Source organism: Vombatus ursinus, unplaced genomic scaffold, assembly GCF_900497805.2.
Source record: "Vombatus ursinus unplaced genomic scaffold, bare-nosed wombat genome assembly UNPS02009062.1, whole genome shotgun sequence".
In the NCBI taxonomy this organism is placed as follows: Eukaryota; Metazoa; Chordata; class Mammalia; order Diprotodontia; family Vombatidae; genus Vombatus; species Vombatus ursinus.
The window spans coordinates 21762349-21784123 of NW_020948840.1; the positions used below are offsets into that span (position 1 = coordinate 21762349).

Here is a 21775-nt window from a genome sequence, read left to right on the forward strand (position 1 = left end):
AGTTTTTAACATTTTTTTTTTGAAATTTTGAGCTCCAAATTTTCTCCCTCCTTCCTTCCCTCCCTTCCCTCTCCTTGAGAAGGCAAGCAATTTGATATGGATTATATGTGTTAAGTGATGAAAAACATATTTCCATATTGGTCATGTTATGAAAGAAAACAGACAAAAAAGAAACAATAAAAGAAAAATAAAGTAAATAAAAAAGTATGCTTTGATTTGCATTTGGATTCTATCAGTTCTTTCTCTGGAAGTGGATAACATTTTTCATCATAAGTTCTTCAGAATTGTCTTTGATTATGTATTGCTGAGAATAGCTAGGTCATTCAAAGTTGATCATGGTATAATGTTGCCATTACTGTATATATTGTTCTCCTGGTTCTGCTCACTTCACTCTGCATCGGTTCATATAAGTCTTTCCAGATTTTTCTGAAAGCATCCTACTCATTATTTCTTATACCATAATTGTATTCCATCACAATCATATACCACAGCTTGTTCGGTCATTCCCCAATTGATGGGCATCCCTTCAATTTCCAAGTCATTGCCATTACAAGAAGAGCCACTATAAATATTTTTGTACATATGGATCCTTTACGTTTTCTTTTTTCAAATCTCCTTGGGATACAGACCTAGTAGTGGTATTGTTGGGTAAAAGAGTATCCACAATTTCATAGCCCTTTGGGCATAGTTCCAAATTGTTCTCCAAAATAGTTGGATCATTTCACAACTCCACCAACAGTGCTTTAGTGTCCCAATTTTCCCACATCTCCTCCAACATTTATCATTTTTTTTTGATAAGTGTGAGATGGTATCTTAGAGTTGTTCCAATTTGTGTTTTCTTTATCAAGAGTGATTTAGAGCACTTTTTCACATGACTGTAGAAAGTTTTGATTTCTTCTTCTGAAAACTGCCTGTTCATATCCTTTGAACATTTATGAATTGAGGAATGACTTGCATTCTTTTAAATTTGATTTACTTCTCTATATATTTGAGAAATTGGACCTTTATCAGAGAAACTTGTGATAAAAAGTTTTTTTCATAGACCAACCTCTTACATCATATATCAAGATAAAGTCAAAATGGGTACATGATTTAGAGTGATACCATCAACAAATTAGGAGAGCAAGGAATAGTTTACCTGTCAGATCTATGGAGAAGGAAAGAATTTATGGCCAAGCAAGAGATAGAGAGCATTATGAGATATAAAATGGATAATTTTAATTATATTAAATTAATTAAATTAAATTATATTACATTGCACAAACAAAACCAATGCAACCAAGATTAGAAGGAAAGCAAAAAGCTGGCGGGGGTGGGGTGAGAATTTACAGCAAGTATCTCTGATAAAGGCCTCATTTCTAAAATATATAGAGAACTGAGTCAAATTTATAAGAATGCACGTTATTCCCCAGTTGGTATATGATTAAAGGATATGAACAGGTAGGTAATTTTCAGATAAAGAAATCAAAACTATCTGTAGTCATATGAAAAAATTGCTCCAAATCAGAGGTTCCCAAACTTATTTGTCCTACCGTCCCCTTTTTAAAAAAATTTCTCAGTGCCCCCCTGGGTTAGGTTAACCCTTATTTTTATTCAATGCCTCCCAATTGCACTCGAGGCTACTGCAGCCCCCCCCGGTTCATTCCAGCACCCCCCAGGGGGCTCTTTGGGAACCTATGCAGTCTAAATCATTATTGATTAGTGAAATGAAAATTAAAACAACTCTATCTCACACCTATCAGATTGGCTAATATGAAAGAAAAGGAAAATGATAAATGTTGGACTAGATATGAGAAAACTGGAACACAAATGCACTGTTGGTAGAGTTGTGAGCTGATCTAACCTTTCTGGAGAGTAATTTCAAACTATGCCAAAGAGCTATAAAAACTGTGCATACCCTTTGATTCATTAATACCACTACTAGGTCTGTATGGCAAAGAAATTTTGTTTTAAAAGGGGAGGGGAAGGACCTATTGTACAAAAATATTTATAGCTGCACTTTTTGTGGTAGCAAAGAATTGGACATTGAGGGAATGTCCATCAGTTGGGGAATGGCTGAACAAGTTGTGGTATATGATTGTAATGGATTACTATTGGACTTTAAGGAATGACAAGCAGGATGATTTCAGAAAAATCTGGAAAGACTTACATGAACTGATGCAGAGTGATGTGAGCAGGACAGGAGAACATTATACGCAGTATAATATAGTAACAGTGATATTTTACCATGATCAGCTGTGAATGACTTAGCTTTTCTCAGCAATACAATGATCCAAGACAATTACAAAGGACTCATAATGAAAAATGCTATGCACATTCAGAGAAAAAACCGATAGAATCCAAATTTTTTACTACCTTTTACCTTCTTTATTTTTTTGTTTTTTTGATCTGTGTTTTCTTTTACAACATGACTAATATGGAAATAGGTTTTACATGATTACACATGTATACTATAGCAAAATGTTTACTGTCTGGGGGGAGTAGGAGAGGAAGGAGGCAGAGAATTTAGTACTTGAAATTTTAAAAAATGAATGTTAAAATTGTCTTTACATGTAATTGGAAAGATATTATTAAAAATAAACTATAACTATCAAAAAATAATTAAAAATAAAAATTTTCATAATTGGTTACTGTGTATTTCCCACCTCCCTAGTTTTTCCTTGTTTGTCCTTCTTTTTCTCTTCTTTCACTGTCTATCCTTCCTTCCTTCTCTCCCTCCTTTTCTCCCTTCTTTCCCTCCTTCCTCTCCCTCTGTCCACATAGGGTATCATACCCTTACCTGTGGATGCTGTGCCCAAAGTCATGTAAATTTTGATCACTGAAACCTCCCAAGATATCGTGGGGTTTACAGGCTAGATTTTTTTCCAGAGGGCCATGCCTTATACCTAAATCACTCTGGCTGTCATTGATTGGACAATAATAGATCCCAGCCAAAGCCTCAGTTGGTCATTGTTTGGATCCTGATGACTCAGGGTGAGTGTAAATAGCAATTGTTTCTGTTTTGGCCAGAAACCCTGAGGGTCTTCCCCTCCTAGATTGATTTTTTTTTTTAAACTAGGTAAAAGAGGTCATTCTTTGCCTCATTTCTTACCCAGCCCTAATTACTGAATAGGTGTTGCCTCAGACAAACTGAGACCTGGGAAAGATCTTAACTTAAAAAAGCTGAGGTCTCCCACTGTATTGGGGGCCATCTCCAGTCTTGATCTGTATCTTGCCACTGGACCCAGCTTGCTCCAGAGGAGAGAGTGAGGCTGGTGACTTTGTACAGTCCTCCCTCACTTAAATCTAATTTACTTGCAAGTCATGATATCATCTTCCTGATATCATGGTCCTCTTCAAAAACAAAGGACAAACAATACCACCTGTGCATCCTCAAAAGTATTTTGTTTCTGACTACCACTCCCCTTAATCTTTCCTCCCTTCTATCATCTCGACATTCTTGTATCACCTTCCCCTCCTATTTCCCTGTAGGCTCAGATAGATTTCTATACCCAACTGAGTGTGTATGTTATTCTCTCTATTCCATCTTTGAGCCAGTTTAAGTGAGAGTATAGTTCAAGTATGGTCTGCTACTGTGAGGGATTGTCTGATGTTGGCTACTGCCACGTGGGGGTTGTGGCAAGATGGGGCAGGGACAGGATATTAGGAAGTAACTGGAGCTCATGCTCCTGAGGCAGGGGGCTGTGCTATGTGGAGTTATGGTGAACTGGGATGGGAACTGGATATGGGGAAGTAACCAGAGCTCACGCTCCCGAGGCAGGGGGCAGTGCCATGTGGAGTTGTGATGAACTGGGGAAGGAACAGGATACAAGGAAGTAGCCGGAGCACATGCTCCTGAGGCAGGGGGCTGTGCCACGTGGGAGTGGGATGGCAGAGAATAAGCTCCCTTTGTCTAGTACTCTCCCTTTGTGCAGCGCTAACCCCAGACATCCCCTTCCGGTATCTGATCCTACAACCAATCACTAGTAGGCGGGCTGAGGAGGAGGGGCTAGGAAGGTACATAAGGGGCGGTAGGGTCGGAGTGTGCTTGCTCTTGCTCCTGCTCATGTGTTTGTGCTTTCCTGCTTGGCCTTGCTGTGATGGTCTCTGAATAAAGTTCGAGTGCTTGCACCTCCTGATCGGCTCGTCTCTGTGTTTATCCGGGTGGGCTCCGAGGACCGGTGAGTATGACCCTGGCAGCCTGCTCCTGTTAGAAGGAGAGTGCATGGCCTGACCGGCACATGCTACCTTCCCTATCTTCCTTCCACTGTAAAAACTTTCACATCTCTTTTATGTGAGATAATTACCCATTCTGCCTCTCCTTCCCCCTTCTCCAAGTGCATACCTCTTTCTCACCCCTTCATTTTATTTTATTTTTTTTATATTGTTGCATCATAATCAACCCACATGTGTGCTCTCTGTCTTGTATACTCCTTCTAACTGCCCTAACAGTGATAAAATTCTTAGGAGTTATAAGTATCATCTTCTCATGTAGGAATGTAAACAATTTAATCTTATTGAATCCCTTATGATTTCTCTTGACTGTTTACCTTTATATGCCTCTCTTGTACTTGAAAGTCAGATTTTCTATTCTGCTCTGGTCTTTTCATCAGGAATACTTGAAAGTTCTCTATTTCATTAAATATCCTTTTTTTCCCCTGAAGGATTATACTGTTTTGCTGGGTAGGTGATTCTTGGTTGTAATTATTCTTTCTGACTGCTTGCAATATTTTCTCCTTGATCTGGGAGCTCTGGAATTTGGCTGTAATATTCCTGGGAGCTTTTATTGTGAGATCTCTTTTAGGAGATGGAGTCTTTCAATTTCTATTTTACTCTCTGGTTCTAAGATATCAGGGCAGTTTTCCTTGATAATTTCTTGAACGATGCTGTCTAGGCTATTTTTTTGATCATGGCTTTCAGGCAATCCAATAATTCTTAAATTATCTCTCCTGGATCTATTTTCCAGGTCAGTTGTTTTTCCAACAAGATATTTAATATTTTCTTTTTTTTTCATTCTTTTTATTTCATTTGATTGTTTCTGAATGTCTCATGGAGTCATTAACTTCCACTTGTCCAATTCTAACTTTTAAGGAATTATTTTCTTCAGTAAGCTTTTGTACCTTATTTTTTATTTGTCCAATTCTACTTTTTAAGGAATTCTCTTCAGTGAATTTTTGCGCCTTTTAAAAAATTTATTTATTTATTTATTTATTACCATTTGGCCTATTCTGTTTTTTAAGATGTTATTTTCTTGAGGTTTTTTTTTTGTGCTTCCTTTATCAAGCTGTTGACTCTTTTTTCATGATTTTCTTGTGTCACTTATTTCTTTTCCCAATTTTCCCTCTACCTCTCTTATTTGATTTTTAAAATCCTTTTTGAGCTCTTCCAGGAATTTTTTTTTTTGACTAAGAGCAGTTCACATTGTTTTTTTGAGGCTTTGGATGAAACTGTTTTGACTTTGTTGTCTTCTGGTTTTGTGTTTTGATCTTCCCTGTAATCATAGTAACTTTCTGTGGTCAGGTTCCTTTTTTGTTGTTTGTTCATTTTTCCACCCTATTTCTTGACTTTTAACTTCATGTTAAAGTTGGACTGTGCTCCTGGGATGGACGGGATGCTGTCTCAAGCTTCAGGTTTTTCATGCTGCTCTTTTCAGAGTTAGTTCGGGAAGTCAGTAAGTTTTCAATTCTTCTAAGGTGATATGATCTAAGGAGAAGTATGGTTGTTCCTCTCCTGGCCTGTGGTCTTATCTGTGAGCAACCACAAGTACTCTTCTCTGCCCTGGAACTGTGACCAGGATCCCCTGAGGCCACAAGCTCTAGGCAGCTAGAAGACGAAGCAGAGAGAGCACCAGGCCTGGCATTGGGAAGAGTGATGTTCAAATCTGACCTCAGACACTTGCTATGTAACCCTGAGCAGGTCACTTAAACTCTTTCTGCCTAAGTTTCCTCAAGTGTAAAATAAAGCATAACAATACCCATCTTCCAGGGTTGTTATGAGTTTCACATGAGATAATATTTGTGAAGTTCTTTGCAGAGTGCCTGGCACATAGTAGCAACTTAATAAATGCTTGTTTTCTTCCTCCCTTCCTAAGGAAGGGGACGGTATCATGTTAAATGAGCATAGAAGAAGATTTGGCAGTGGCATTTACTATGGAGTGTCTGTACTTATAGGCAAGGAAGTTGGCTAGAAAAGTAGGTCTCATTCATTCAAATATTGATTAAATACCTGCATTAGGATACTATGGGGATACAAAAATATTATTTACCTTCAAAATAGAATAGAAAATTAGCTTTCATTTTTAGTAATTGGATATACACTCAAGATTATCTTGTATTTCCTTTATATATCTTGTACCTATATATGTTCATGTTGTTTCCTTGATTAGAATATAAGGTTCTTGAAAGTACAGGCTGTTTTACTTTTGGCTTTGTATCTCCAGCATTTAGTACAATGCTTGCCACAAAGTAGTAAGGTAATTAATGTTTATTGATTGATTTGAAAAAAATGATTCCATGTCAGTTTGAAAGGATTCTCTAAAGGGGTGCCCTAGAGACCTTTGCCTGCTATATCCTATTTAATATTTTATCAGTGTCTTGGATAAAAGCATAGAGAGTGTAGTATTCAAATTCACAAGTGATATAAAACTGAGAGGGACTAACCTACTGAGCAACAAAGTCAGGATCCAGAAAGATTTGGCAGACGAACACACCAAACTAAATCAGGTATCAGCATTCATTGGGATAAATATAAAGTTTTATACTTGGGTTCAAAAAATTAGCTTTACAAGTACAAGATGGGCAAAGCATACTTATATAGCATTTTCTCTGAAAAATGTTTGGGAGTTTTAGTAGGCTGTAAGCTCAGTATGCATCATGAGTGAGATAAAGAAATCGAAGAAGTTAATGTAAGTTCGGGCTCCGTTAAGAGAAACTTAGCTTCCGGGATGAGGGGAGGGGAACGTGATAGTACTCTTGCTCTCAGCTCTGTCATACCAGTTGTGGAAGAATGTGTTCGCTTTGAGACCTCAGTTTAGGAAGGGCATTGATAAGCTAAAGGGTGTCCAAAGGAGCAGCTAGAATGGGGGAGGCCTTGAGGCCGTAGCATATGAAAATTTCTTGAAGGAAAATGGAGGTAGTGTCTTTTTTGAAAAGTTTTTGAAAGGCTGTCATAAGGAGGCAGGGATTCAATTTGTTTCTTTTGGCCCCAGAAAGCAGAACTAGGAGCAATGAGTGGAAGTTACAAAGAAGGAAATTTAAATTTGAGGTCAGTCAGAGCAATCAAATAACATCTATTAAGCACTAAAAATGTACAAGGCACTGTATTAGGTACTAAAGACAAAAGTAGTCTCTGCCCTCAAGGAGTTTATATTCTGTTGGGAGAGATATTGTATATACATTTAGGTAAAGAAGAATAAATTAAAAATAAATACAAAGCCATTTTGGTGGAGGAGTTGCTATTGGCTAGGGAGAGGGGAAGGGATCAGAAAAGGCTTCATATAGACAGTGACATTTGAATTGGACTTTAAAGGAAATTAGAGAGTCTAAAAAGTTGAGGTGAAAAGGAGGTTTATTCCTGGCCTAGAAAAGTAGGTGGATAGGTGGGATGGGTAACCTGGGCAGAAGCAGCAAGAAAGAATATGGAGTGTTAGTAGAGAAGTACCAATCAACTGTATTGGCTGAACTGTTGTTGAGTCATTTCAGTCATGTCTGACTCTTCTTGACCCCATTTGGGGTTTTCTTGGCACAGACATTGGAGTGGTTTGCCATTTCTTTCTCCAGCTCATTTTATAGATGAGGAAACTGAGGCAAACAGGGTTAAGTGACCTGCCCAGGGTCACACAACTAGTAAGATTCTGAGACCAGATTTGAACACAGGAAAATGAGTCTTCCTGACTCCAGGCCTAACAATGAGCTACCTTAGCTGCCTTGGCTGAATTGTAAAATGCATAAACGTGAGTAATGTATGATGTGACTGAAAGAATAGTTTGGAACCACGTTGTGAAAGGCCTTAAATGCTAAACAGAGGAGTTTATATTTGCTCCTAGAATTATTAGGTGATCACTGGAGTTTATGAGCGGGAGAGTGACATGGCAGACCTCTGCTTTAGGAATATCACTTTAGTAGCTGTGTGGAAGGTGGTTTAGAAAAGAGAGAAACTTGAGGCCGGGAGATGAGTTAGAAGACGATTACATCAACTATTGTTGATGAGAACCATGACTAAAATGATGACCGTGTGAATAGAGAAAAAGGGACATGTAAGGGATGCTGTGGAGGTGGAATTGACCTGGCTTGTTGGTTGGTTGTCCTTCTTTCTCGAAGAGGACTGAAATGACATCACTTTGTCAGTCAAGTTTTAGTGTGTCTCACTGTGGCTGATCTGACCAATACGAACTCAGAATGTTCTACCACAGTTCGGGCACAAATAGTCCATGTGAATATTTGGGGTGGATTCTCTAAATTTATACCTCTCGTGTTTCTTTTGAGCTACTTCAACTCTGCATTGCTCATAGAGCACAGTGCTTTCTCTGATGATGGCACGCCATACAGGGTGGTCCTGTGCCAGTGTTTCCCATGTCACACAATCAATTCCAGAGCTCTTAAGACGAACCTTGAGAGTGTCCTTGTATCACTTTTTCTGACTGCCATGTGAGTGCTTGCCCTGTGTGAGTTCTCCATAAAATAGTGCTTTGTCACTTGCCTGTCGCCATAGGATTTTGAGATAGGCAAAAATGGTAAAATGGTATGGTTGGTATCTTTTGATCTGTGTGTAAATTGGATTTAAGTGAGGCAGAGTTGCACAAAGTCATCAGCCTCACTCTCTCTTTCAGAGTTATTACAGTTCAGTGGCAGGACAGAATCAAGATGACTGGACAGGTGGAAAGCAACCCTGAAAAGGGCTCAGCAGGTCTCACACCAGAGGTTCTAGTCTTCCCTGAACATACCCTATATCCCAACCTGACTTGTGTGGTGTGAAGGAGAGACTATACTTGGCACAGAGCTTGGTACATAATAGATGCTTAATAAGTGCTTATTGACTGACTGACTGAGAGGAATTGGGTATGACTGAATTTAGTAACCTCAGGAGCTAGAAGTGTGATCTCTTTGGAAGAAATAGGTAAGTTAGAAAATATGTGTGAGAAGCTTAGCAAGGGAAAATAAATAGGACATTTAGTTTGAAGTGTCCAATAAGCAGTTTTCTAAGCAACTTCTTGCCTCTTTTCACACTTTCTATTCCTTTTGTCTCTGACCACCTCTGCTCAGCTTTTTCTTTCTTCTACCTTTATCTCTTCATCTCCTACCCTTCCTATCCAGTGGCTTCCAATGCCTCAAAAGCAGTTACCCATCTTTGACATGATATAAAACTAAAAAATTTTACCTTTCTCTCATTTATGATCCAAACAGTTATTACATAACCTTCCCATATTTGATTTATAATTTATCAGCCATTTCTTTCAAAACTGAAAACATTTCCATGCTACTTGAGCTGATGGACTACAATGCCTTGTAGACATTGTTGGCTCAATCAGTGTTCTGCCTTCAAACAGAATCTCTCAGTACATTTATCTGAGAGGCAGTTTTCTCTCTAGCCCTCACAATAATCTATGTTTACTATCAATGCCTTCCCATCAGGAGCCCCAGCACTGTTGTGTCCCTGCCAGCCGATATAGATTTTGGCAACAGGGTGAGTGGCTGGAGTACTGCTTTGGGCCTGAGAGTGGAGAACTCCACTGGAAACAAAGAAGGGGCTAACCTTAAAAGCCAGGTGCCCCCAAATAGTAGTAGTTTTGAGAGCAGTGTATGGTTTGGGTGGCAGGTAGATATATCCATAGTGATGGGCCTTGTTTTTCACCTTTTGGAGGGGGAAACAAGAATCAGCTTATGACATGTTTCTTTACTCATTTTTTTTATGTCATTTGTGAATGACATGAATTTTAGAACTTTTTCCTTGTGTTATTTTGTATGATGGGACAAGGCTTCTTCCCTGTCTAAAGTCTTTTTAAATTGCAGTTCATCCTTCACTTAGCTGCCATATATCTGACCATGCTTCTCCCCTACTCAGTAAACTACAGTAGCTCCCTATTACTTCCAGGATCAAATACAAAATCTGCTGTTTGTCTTTTTTTTTTAAAGTTCTTTATAACCTAACCCTTTCTTATCTTTCTAGGCTTCTTACACTTTGCTCCCTTCCACACATTCTAACATCCATATATGCTAGCCTTCTTGCTGATTCTTGCATATGAAATTCCATTTCCCAACTCCCTGTCTTTTCATTGGAGGCCCCTCATTCCTGAAATGCTCTCCTTCACCTCAACCTCATAATTTCCTTCAAGACTCATTTAATGAAAGAAATTCAAGATTATTAATATCCATATGAAAAAATGTTCTTGATCAATAATAATTAGAGAAATACAATTTTAAAAAAAGGTCTGAAGTACTACCTCATCCCCACCAGATTGGCAAAGTTGACAAAAAACAAAAATGATAAATGCTAAAGGGGATATAGGAAGACAGGCATATTAATACACTGTTGGTGGAGCTGTGAATTTATCCATTCATTCTAGAAAGCAGTTTGGAACTATGTCCAAAAAGCTGTTAAACTGTGCATACCCTTTGACCCAGTGAAACCTTCCCCACCTTTCCTATTACTATGGAATGTAACACCATCCTTTCAGTCCCTCAGGCTTGCAACCTAGGAGTCATCCTGGACTTGTCATTATCTCTAACCTCCCATATCTAATCTGTTGCCCAGACCCCTTTCTCTCTTCTGACTTTTCCACTACTCTGGTGCAGGACCTCATCACCTCATTCCTGGACTGCTGTAAAAGCTTACTAGTGGGTCTGTCTTCCTGCCTCGAGTCTCTCCCTACTCCAGCCCATCCTCCATTCAGCCACTGAAGTTATTTGCTTTAAGCACAAGTCTGAACATATCACACATCCCACTCCAGCCCACTCAATAAACTCCAGTGGTTCCCTATTGCTTCCAGGATCAAAAACAAAATGTTCTGTTTGGCATTCAAAGCCCTTCATTAACCTAGCCCTCTCCTACCTTTCCAATCTTCTTACATCTTACTCCCCAACACATACTCTTCAATCCAGTTACACTGGCCTCTTGGCTGTTCCATCAACAAGACACCATCTCTTGGCTCTAGGCATTTTCCCTAGCTGTCTCCCACACCAGGACCACTCTCTCCTCTGCTTTGACTACTAAGTTTCTTTTGATTACCAACTAATATCTCCTTTACTAGAAGCCTTCCTCATCTCTTAATTCTGGTGCCTTCTGTTAATTATTTCTTATTTATCTTTTATATAGCTTGCTTTGAATGTATTTGTTTCCATGTTGCCTCTGTTAGATTGTAAGCTCCTTGAGGGCAGGGATTGTCTTTTGCCTCTTGTTGTATCCCCAGTGCTTAGTGCAGTGACTGGCACATAACTGGAATTTAATAAGTATATATTGATTGATGTTGGTAGATACTGTTAAGTTTAATGAAACATAGATCATTCTAGTAGAATTGCTGAATTAACTGTAGTATTTCATAATCATATATTTCCTTAATTAATACTAATAATATAACTACTATCATGTAGGAATCTAGAAAAAAATTTATGTTAAAAAAAATCTTCATACTGAAAAAAAGTCAGGATCCTGGGGTATCTTCTTTGGATTTAATGTTTCTTTAAAGTTGTAAGATTAGTTGATTTATTAATGTTATCTATTTTATATAATTAAAAGTGAAACTTTGTGATTATAAATATAAGTGGGCTGATGGATGAAAATGTAGAACTACCATCTGGTATTTTAGTTTTAAGAGCCAACCTTGCTGGACTGTGGCATGTGCAGCACACTGCCCCCACATGGTGGTTAAGTGCAGGTGCATGTTTAAGACCTCAGTTCTAAAACTGCAGAAACAATGTTCAGTGACATGTTTCTGAAAAGATGTTTAAAGTTATTTGCGTAATCGTTGCAACAAAGGTTATGGGGCCCCTGAAAGAAGACATGGCTTACATTTAACTTGTTTATGCTTAAAATTTTGCTGTGCCCTATCTGCTTGGTTCCCACAGGCTTCTCACATGTGACAGAGAGTTGGTTGTTTTGTCTTTGTTGCTTTCTTTCATGTTTTTTAAAGTCATATAAGTAGTGATTAATAGAGACTAACTATCTTTTCTTCCAGCCCTCCTCGCCCCCTGACCAACATGAATGATACAGTGGTTAGTCATATGTCCTCTGGAGTTCCCACTCCCACCAAAAGGTATGTGTATTGTTACCTAGTTCCTTGCTTCTAGGGGCTATATTAATGATAAGAAAACAGCAACAACAAAACTGACACAAACTGGTATTTTCAGGTTGGCAAAGAGCTTTATATAATATATAGTATTTGAGTGTACTCAAATGAGCATATCATTTTAATCTTATAGCAGTCCTGTGAGGTAGTTACTATATGTGTGATCATCCCCATTCCTCATTTGAGGAAACTTGAAGCTCAGAGAAATTAAGTGATTTGTGGTCATAGTAGTTAGAAAGCCTCAATGATGTCTACCCAGTATGTCACTCTTCTCTTCTGCTGCTGATCACCTCCCCAGAGAGGAAGCCTTGCTCTTGTCTTCTTGTGCTTTTTACATGGCTGACTCCTCTGTGAGTGGAAAACATCCTGATTTAGGGGTTAAAAGACTTGGGTTCAAGTCCTAATACTTGCCAGCAATGTTACCCTAGTCAAGTCACTCAATCCTTGAACCTTAGTCTCCTTATCTTGATAATGGATATGATAAAATTTAAACTATTTACTTCACAGAACAGTAAAGTCCACAAGCATTTGTTAAGCATTCCCTGGGTGCCTGGCACCATGCTAAACACTAGATGAAGAAAGCACTTTGTAAAACCTGATATGCCATATGAGTTGTTATTTTTCCCTTTTATTAATTCCTATGAAGTCAGTGTTTGGTTTTTTTTTTCTTTTCTTGCTTATTTATAAACACCAAAAACATAGTGGTAGAATTAGGTTAGTTTTAAGTAGTGTTTATTGTGGAACAGTGTGGCTTAGTGGATAGTATGCTGGACTTGGAACCAGGAAGACTTAGGTTAGAATTTTGCTGCATACCACTCATATGTAAGCAACTTAACTCCTCTTTGGCTGTTTCTTCATGAAGATAATAATGCCATCTACTTTAAAAGGTTGTTTTGAATATCAAAGGAGCTGATATGTAAAGCACTTTGCAAATCTGAACACACTATTTAAATGCTAGCTATTATTACTTAGAATATTTTACCAAGGCAGATCACATCTACTAGGGACTTTCCCCCCCCCAAAAAAAGTATTTTTATGCAGTTGTATTTTATTTCAACATTTCATTGCCAGTGTTGCAGATAGGTTCAAGTATGCTTTTCTGAGCTTATGTTTATGTATGCCTTCACCTTGGTGATGGCTGGTAGGACCCAGATAGCCTCAGCTAAGAGGTATAGCAAGTGTAGAATTTTAGTTCTTTGACTCCCAGAAGATCCATTTTGGTTCCTGAAATGTATTTCTTGAGTTAATCATCTGAACTTCCTCTTTATCATTCATGCAGAAAGGTGACAGCATGTTGTCATAGAACATTATTCAAGTTTCCCGAATTCTGCTCCTGACTGACTGGTTGTTAGACTTTTGGCAAGTTCGTTTACTCATTTTAGCTTCAATTTGCTGCTCTGTAAATCATGAGGATTCAACTAAAAACCATTTCTAATGTTACTTCTAGCTCTAATAACCTATGATTCTAAAATGCACACATATCTTTATTCAAGCATGAACTCCATCTCTGAGAGGAGTATGCAGGTTTCCATTAGGAACTGTCAAGGCATTGAGAACAGTGTTTCTTGTTCATTTATCTCAAGTATCAGCTCTTCCATCAGGACTTGAGAGGGCAATATAAAATGGCTCCCTTTCTATTTGATTTATCTTTATTTTATACTGTAGCAAAGCAGAAGTTTCCTAAGGGTGTATATATATATAGTAACCAGAGAATTCTTTTTTGCAATTATTACTTCAGTAGGAAAAAAATTAGGAACAAATTACAACCCATTCCCCAAGTTTCCCTTTCAAAAAATCACTTTATGTTATTTAACTATCTCAAGTTTTTAAAGTCACTTCGAATATACTTACTTATTATTATATTGGTCTCCATCTATAGTTATCTTTGTGAAGTTTTCACTGGCCATATGCCCTAGAGAGAAAGAGTATAACATAGCACTGGATGTTCTAGAATTAATGAGTTAGGAACTTATTACAGCAGGCATAAGGAGGTGATATAGGATCCACTAGAAGACACAAAGCCCTGCAAATTTGTTTTACCTGAATGTGAATACCTGATGGTAGGGCATGAGCACCTTTCCAATGACTTGGACAGCAGTTAGGAAGATGTATTGGTTTCTTTTTAGTCTAATTAGTCATAGCTGTTGGGCTTCTAGCAGGTGACCAGTTCAATGTCCACAAACTCCACAGAGTTCAAGTCCCTCTAAGAAGACCTCTAGAAAATCATTGATCTTCTCTGATACTGAGTTTCTTCATCTGAAAAATGATAATGGAATTTGACCATAAGAACTCCAAGGTCTCTTCTCACTCTAAATTCTGTTATCCTAAGATGGCAAAATAAGAAAAACCCTCTTGCATTTGAGATTTGACTGAAAATATTCATAAGCTATCAAACTTTGGATTTAGAGAGTTCAAAATTTAGAGAGTTCAGAAAACTAGATCTCTTCCTAACTCCCTAGATATGCCAGAGAAATTCTTCTGTCCTTACTGCTCTCAGATTTTTTGTGTGAAACACATGTAGCGTTTTACCTTAAAGGGCAGTTTCAGATGGAAAGAAACAAACAAAATTATAATAGAGGAGCTTTGCCATTACAGATACAAGAGGCAAAAGTACGTCACCAAAAAGTTAACTCACAGGTTGTACAATGGAGAAGTCTGCCATGAGAACCATTCTTCTTTGTATGTGTGTCCTTTAAGTTTTTGTTCTTAACATCACTGCTGCATACTCGAGGCAGCTGAATGCCTGTAATTCACTCTCTGGCTGCAGCCTCCCTGTCCAGGCTTGTTGCCTCTCTGCCTTTGCACAAGCTGTCTACCGTGTCTGGAATGCACTTCATCCTTACTTCTGCCTCTTAAAATAACTTCTCTTCCTTCAAGACTCTTAATATGGAAGTTCCCTCAAGAGCTTTTTTTGTTTCGATTTTGTATCCCCAGTACCCAGCACAGTGCCTTGCATGTAGTAAGTCCTTAATAAATGCTTGTTGGGTAGGAGTACTGATGAAGGGCTATAAAACTTGCTATATTTGTTACTGTAGCAACATGGCTGCTAGAGGAATTGTCTGTTTCTTGCCATTGCTGTTGCTAAAAAGGCATTAACTTGTGGAGAAAGCAGGAGATGATTGAGTAGCATCAGTGGTCATGGCATAAAAGTCATCCTGCAGCCATGCTTCTAATATTCTTTAGCTTCTGACCCTTGTAAGCTAGCTAGTAACAACTAACAATCACACTCAAAAATCACCATCAGATCTATCGTTCAGTTGGAATTAAAACATTTTTCAGCATCTAGCATTTTAACCAAGGAGGTTTCTGGGTGAAATTGTTAGCTTTCTGAGTGCCTGAATCTTTAGGTCCATGAGTATTTGCCTTGGAGGATGGACAGCAAAATAAATGAGTCAAAAGCCAGGTAACGGTTCTGAAAGAGATTATTGAACTGTGTCAAATTGGACAGGACTACAGTACTTTAGAAAAGAGGTGAATTTATGGTAAAATACTGTTCAAACAACTTGGCTTTTCCAAGGAGATAACCCTGGCATATTTAGCATGGACTCAAAATATGAGAGGTGAGCATTTGTTGTATAAATTTAAGGTTCTTCGTTCGTTCTTTGTGATCCTTATGATAAATGGTGAAGATTCCTAGACAGTAGTTATATGTCTTACTCTCAAAAGATTTACTCTTTTTTCTTTTTTTCATTCTATAAAGCAGCCCAAAGAGAAAAGTCTGAAGTTGAATGCATTCAGAATTGTGCCCCCTGACAGACTATTACCAGATCAGATGTTGTCCTGCAACAGGGGTTCTTAACAACTTCTTTGTGACATGGACACAGTGAGAGGAGCTAGTAAATTCAAAGATTTCAGAAAAAAAGTTTTCCCCTCTCTGCAGACAGGAAATAACAGAACAACAATGGCAATAAAACCATACTAACAAATACAAGGTGGTGACATTATGGTATAATGGGTGGATTACTGGACTTGGCATCAAAAAGACCTTAGTTCAAATCCTGCCTCAGACACTTACTAGCTCTTATTAAAGTGCCTACTAGATGATCTCTGGGGCCCCTTCCAACTCTAATTCTGTGATCTTTTGACCTCAAATATAAAATGAATTTAATTTTCAAAGGTGTCAAAATCTTAAAGTTATAAAAATATAGTCTATGATGTGAAACACTCTATTTCTTACTCCTAAGACAAAGTAGCAAAATGGTCGCCTTCTTCCCTAGTATTTTGCTTTTTGAGGCTGCAGTTCATATTATTAAATATGATTATGTTTAGTAACTCTCTGCCTATCTTTTTGAAAACTTAGAAATAGGATATAATAAGGTATTTAGGGATGAGAGAGAAGAAATCACTGACTTCATTATTCTTGGTTACAGAGACTGTCAATGAGGGACACAGTCATAGATGGCATTCTTGTCAGATGCTTCCTTTTGCAAGCAAGGTCTGAGTGATTGCTTATTAGGGGAGGGGTTGCAAAGGAGATTCTTGGTCAGATGTAGGTTGGACTAGATGATCTCTGATGTCTTGTCCAACTTTTGATGTTCTGTGACTTTAATTGCTCTTCTACCTCAGCTGTAAAACAATGCAGCTACATTCTGAAGCTCATCATTATAATAATGCCAAGGCAACTTGACAATCAGGAAAGAGCTAATAAAATTTGGGGCTATATGAACAGAAATATAGTGTTCAGAACAAGGTCAGTGATGACCTCACTGTACTCTGCTGTCCTGTCAGATCTTATGTAGAATATCATGTTTAGTTCTAGTTGCCCTTTATACAAATGATTTGCTTTTCTCTGGACCAGTTCTGTCCAGCTCATTAGTCATTATGTTGAAGTTCTTTGAAATTACGTCATCGGAGAATTGGTTGAAGGAACTAAAGTTCAGCTTAGAAAATAAAAGCTTAGATAGAACATGATTGATATCTTAATATATTTGAAAGAGCTGATGTCAAATCTGGGGCATTTTCTACAACACCATGATTTGGAGTCAGAAGACCGGAGTTCTAAACCTAGCTTTGCCACTCACTCCCTTTGGCAAATTCTCTGGGCCTCAGTGTCCTCATCTGTAAAATAAGGAAGTTGAACTATCTTATCTCTAAAGTTCTTTCCAGACCTAAATATTATTTAAACCCATAAACCCATTTCCATGATATTTGTATAATATCAGATATCTTTTCCTATGCCTAGCTTCTGTCCTTTTTCTTTAGACCCTTTTTTATTTAACTACTTCTCCAAGACTGCTACAATTTTCCTATATTTATTCCTTTAACTTTATTTATATGAAGAGGAACATGTCATACTTTATATATAGGCAAAATTTGTTCAATATGAACTTTATTCTAAAAGATGACTCACAAGATGGAAAATTAAAGGGCAGAAAGGGCCAGTATACATGTACATTTCTCTGTCTTTGAGCCTCAGAAGCACAAACAGGTTAAATTCAAGTGGCACTACCACAGTTACAGAATGGTGCATCAGTTTATTTCTAAATTAAAGGGCCAGATTGAGTATGATAGAAATGAGTGTATTTTTCAGCTTTACACTGAATTATTAAAAATAGATATGGAAGAAATTTTATGAGGAGGCTAATGAACTTAACATAAAAGGAAAAATTGATCCCCAGATCCAAACCCATATGGGAGTTGGGACTAGTGATTTGTTTTCTCCTGTGTGATTATAAAAAAAAATCATTTAATATGGTCATGAAATAACTAGTCTTTATACATTCTTTCCAAGTCAAAGCAGGAATTCATTGTTCTTAATTTTTTTCTTCTTTCAAAAAGTAGAACAAAAGTTGAGTAATTACAAAATTAACCCATAAACCTATATGAGGTCTTCCATCCGGGCAGATTTCCAGGGTCCACCCAAAGGACTGGGCAAACTTCCAGCTTTCCCACTGCTCCAGGGCTGTGGCTGAATTCCATTCTCATTTAACTGAGACCCTCTGGCATAGACATTAACCAAATCTGTCTGTAGGAGATATCATCGATTAAAGCTTGAATATTTCTAAATCCTGTTCTTATAAACCATCATTTAAGAGAGTTGTCATTGGAAAGAATTGTTCCTGACAAACACAGTAATTATTAGTTTCCCTCTCCTGTCAGACTTAGACTTTCTGCTTTAAACTAGAGCAGGAATCACATCCATTATAGGCTTCAGCTCATACTGGCTGCGTTTCATGACCAATCCAGCCCACAAAGCAAGGGCAGAGCCCTTTGGCACCTCCTCCTGGCTGCAGTGGCTGCTGCAGTCATTAACATTCAGATGTGTTTGTATAGCACCTACCATTCAAAACTTTATAACTGTTATTTAACTGAGCCTAGAATAGTTCCATATATAGGTTGTCAGTTAATAGAGAACTACAATGATGAGGCAAGATTAGGTATTCGCCTAACACCATATGTATGTGTGTGTGTGTGTGTGTGTATAATTTAATTAGTATTATTTGATGTTTATGATTAATTGGGACTTGAAAAGCTGTAAAAAGCTAGTTACAAGCCAAGTATTACTTTTTTGTTCCCCACACTATCCAAGCTTTATTTTCTGGGAATTGCCACAAATCATTCCTTCTTATGTATTGATGTTAATTTCATCTTTCTTTTTTATTTTCAATTTCTTCAATTTTGTCTTTTCTGTCTATAAGTCCTTTTAATCATATACCCTTCATTTTCATGGTAGTGAATCCAAGTAACAAAGAGGGGCAGCCTCAAAGAACAGGAAAATAATAAGGATTAGGGATAAGAAGAAATAACAATTGCTGGAGGAGGTCAGACCCATACAGATTTAAAAGGCTTTTAGGTAGCATTCAGGAAATTACTTAAAGTAATGCTGAATTACTTTGAAATTTCTCTCTGAGGTTGCTTTAAGAATAGCAAAAGAACCTTCAAAATACTATTGAGTTTCATTTTAATTTCAGAGATTGTCTTGAGAAATTTTTCAGCCTCATTTATAATTTTGCATCTAAACCATCCAGGCAAGTGAACAGGTGAGCACTTAACAGAATCCCTGGTACATAGTAGGTGCTTAAGAAATGTTGACTGACTGTATAGCTAAAGAAAAAGTAAATACATTAAGTTTATTAACTGCTAAGCAAATCATCTTCTGACAGCTTTAGGGAGACCTCTCATCAAAGGGTCCTGTCTTACTTAGCTTTGAACATGGGCATGGGACATTTTTTCCACCTACATCCTTTTCTCTCTAGACACTAGTAAGAGTCAATAATGGTTTAGTCAAGTAAAGAAGCTTTACCTCTTAGAGAGATTTACAGGCAGAGGAATGCAAAAAAAACTATAATGTGTTCCCTACTGAAAGAAATGCGGTGTGATATATTAGGAAAAGTTCTATATTTGAAGTCAGAGGACCTTGGTTCCAATGACAGATAGCTATGTGATCTTGGGTATGTCAATTAACTTTTAAGCCCCAGTTGCCTCATATAATGAGGGAGTTGTACTAGATGATCTTTGATTCCTTTAAACCCAAACTCTTATGATTCTAAGGAATGAACAGTATGCCCAGTGCTACATGATGGAGAGAAGATGACACAGCCCCTATTTTCAGATCCTCAGGGCCTGTTCCTGTCAAGATGTACTTTTCTGACTTTCTTAAGAGCTCTCTTTCTCTGTATTTCTCCTGGATGCCTATATAATTCTTATTAATTAAATTGATGAATACCTAATAAAACTAAAATGTAAAGAAAGTTCAGAACTTGGAAAATGACATTCAATAGATCAATTTAATTATATCTATACATACATATATACGTGTGTATATATATATATACACACACACACATATACACACACGCGCGCACACACACACATACATCTCAAACATATTTATTTGCCCACCCCACCCCCTTCCTCATTCAGATTACTTTCTGGGATTTGCAAGGACAAAAGCTAGTAGGTACACACACCTCCATTCTGGTTACACTGAACTCCAAAGGACTGTCCAATAGAATTTTGTTGTCTTTGACGCTGACATGGGTCATTGACTGGGAAGTCTGTTATAAGGATTTAAGTAATAGTGGTATTTTTGGTGACATTTTGCTGTCACTTCATAACTCAAATTTCAGTTTCTACTTCTAAAAGAGGTTTATTGGAGAAAAGGCAGCAGCTTTCCTGAGCTTTCCCCAAAACCCCTCTGAACATCTTTAAATAATTCCATAAAACAATTCCTGGAGCAGAACCTACAAAAGGATGGGGTGAAATAACTTTCTAGTTCAAGACAACTTGGAAGGTCAGCAGGAATGATCTGTTGCACCTGGGTGAGAGTGGAGCAGAGTCCAGCAAAGGCCATGCCAGCACATCCCAGGTCCCAGCAAACCAGGAACAGGCTTTGGGAACTACTGAATCACCAGCAGCAGTAGCAACTGCTTCCAGAGCTCTCAGCCCACAGATGCTAAGAGGGTCAAATGGCTGGTCAGAAGGAGATTATAGGGGTCTCTTTGCTAGCACTGAGGCAGGACTTATTACTTTGCCCATACTCGGATCCAAGACACGGTCCTCAGTGGCAGTCCCAGGGCAAGGAGGAACATGAGCACACCAGAACTTGTGGCCACAGTGGAGCAGGGACCCTCCTGATAGTTTCAGGGCAGAAAAGAGTGGTTGTGGTCACTCACAGAGCAGAGTACAGGCCAGGAGAGTAGTAAATACATCTTTCCTGAGATCATATCACCTTGGAAGAACTGAAAATTTACAAGTCCCCAGAAATATCTCTGAAAATAGCTGCACAAAACCCCTGAAGCTTGGGACAGTGCGCCCTCCACTCTGGAAGCAGAGACCTACTTAAACAAGTTAAAAGTCAAGAAATAGGCTGGGAAAATGGGAAAACAACAGAAAAAATTCTGACCATAGAAAGTTACTGTGGTGACAAGGAAGATCAAAACACACACTCAGAAGAAGACAAAGTCAAAGCTCCTACATCCAAAGCCTCTAAGAAAAATATAAATTGGTCTCAGGTCATGGAAGAGCTCAAAAAGTATTTTGAAATTCAAATAAGAGAAGTAGAGGAAAAATTGGGACTCTTCCCAATTTTTGGGACTCTTGAAATGAGAGTGATGCAAGAAAATCATGAAAAATGAGTCAACAGTTTGGTAAAGGAGACACAAAAAATACTGAAGAAAATAACACCTAAAAAAACAGACTAGGCCAAATGGTAAAAGAGACACAAAAATCCAATGAAGAGAAGAATGTCTGAAAAAATGAAGTTGGCCAAATGGAAAAAGAGGCATAGAAATTCACTGAATTAAAAAACTCCTTAAAAAGTAGAATTGGCCAAATGGAAAAGGAGGTGGTACAAAAGTTGACTGAAGAAAATAATTCCTTAAAAATTAGAATTGAGCAAAGGAAGCTGATGACCTTATGAGAAATCAAGAAACAATAAAACTAAAAGAACGAAAAAATAGAAGATAATGTGAACTATCTAATTGGAAAAACAACTGACCTGCAAAGTAGATCCAGGAGAGATAATTTAAAAATTATTGGACTATCTGAGAGCCATGATCAAAAAAAGACCCTAGA

General features: G+C 37.9%; 1 protein-coding gene across 5 annotated transcripts in view; it reads left to right on the plus strand.

Annotated features, from left to right (window-relative positions):
- DTNB (dystrobrevin beta) overlaps positions 1 to 21775 on the plus strand; it is a 344903-nt gene that overhangs the window by 173118 nt on the left and 150010 nt on the right. For all 5 annotated transcript variants that reach the window (XM_027850435.1, XM_027850436.1, XM_027850434.1 and 2 more), the window contains one exon: positions 12149 to 12226. In XM_027850435.1, the coding sequence (XP_027706236.1) occupies positions 12149 to 12226 (78 nt within the window). The remainder of the gene's footprint in view (positions 1 to 12148; positions 12227 to 21775) is intronic.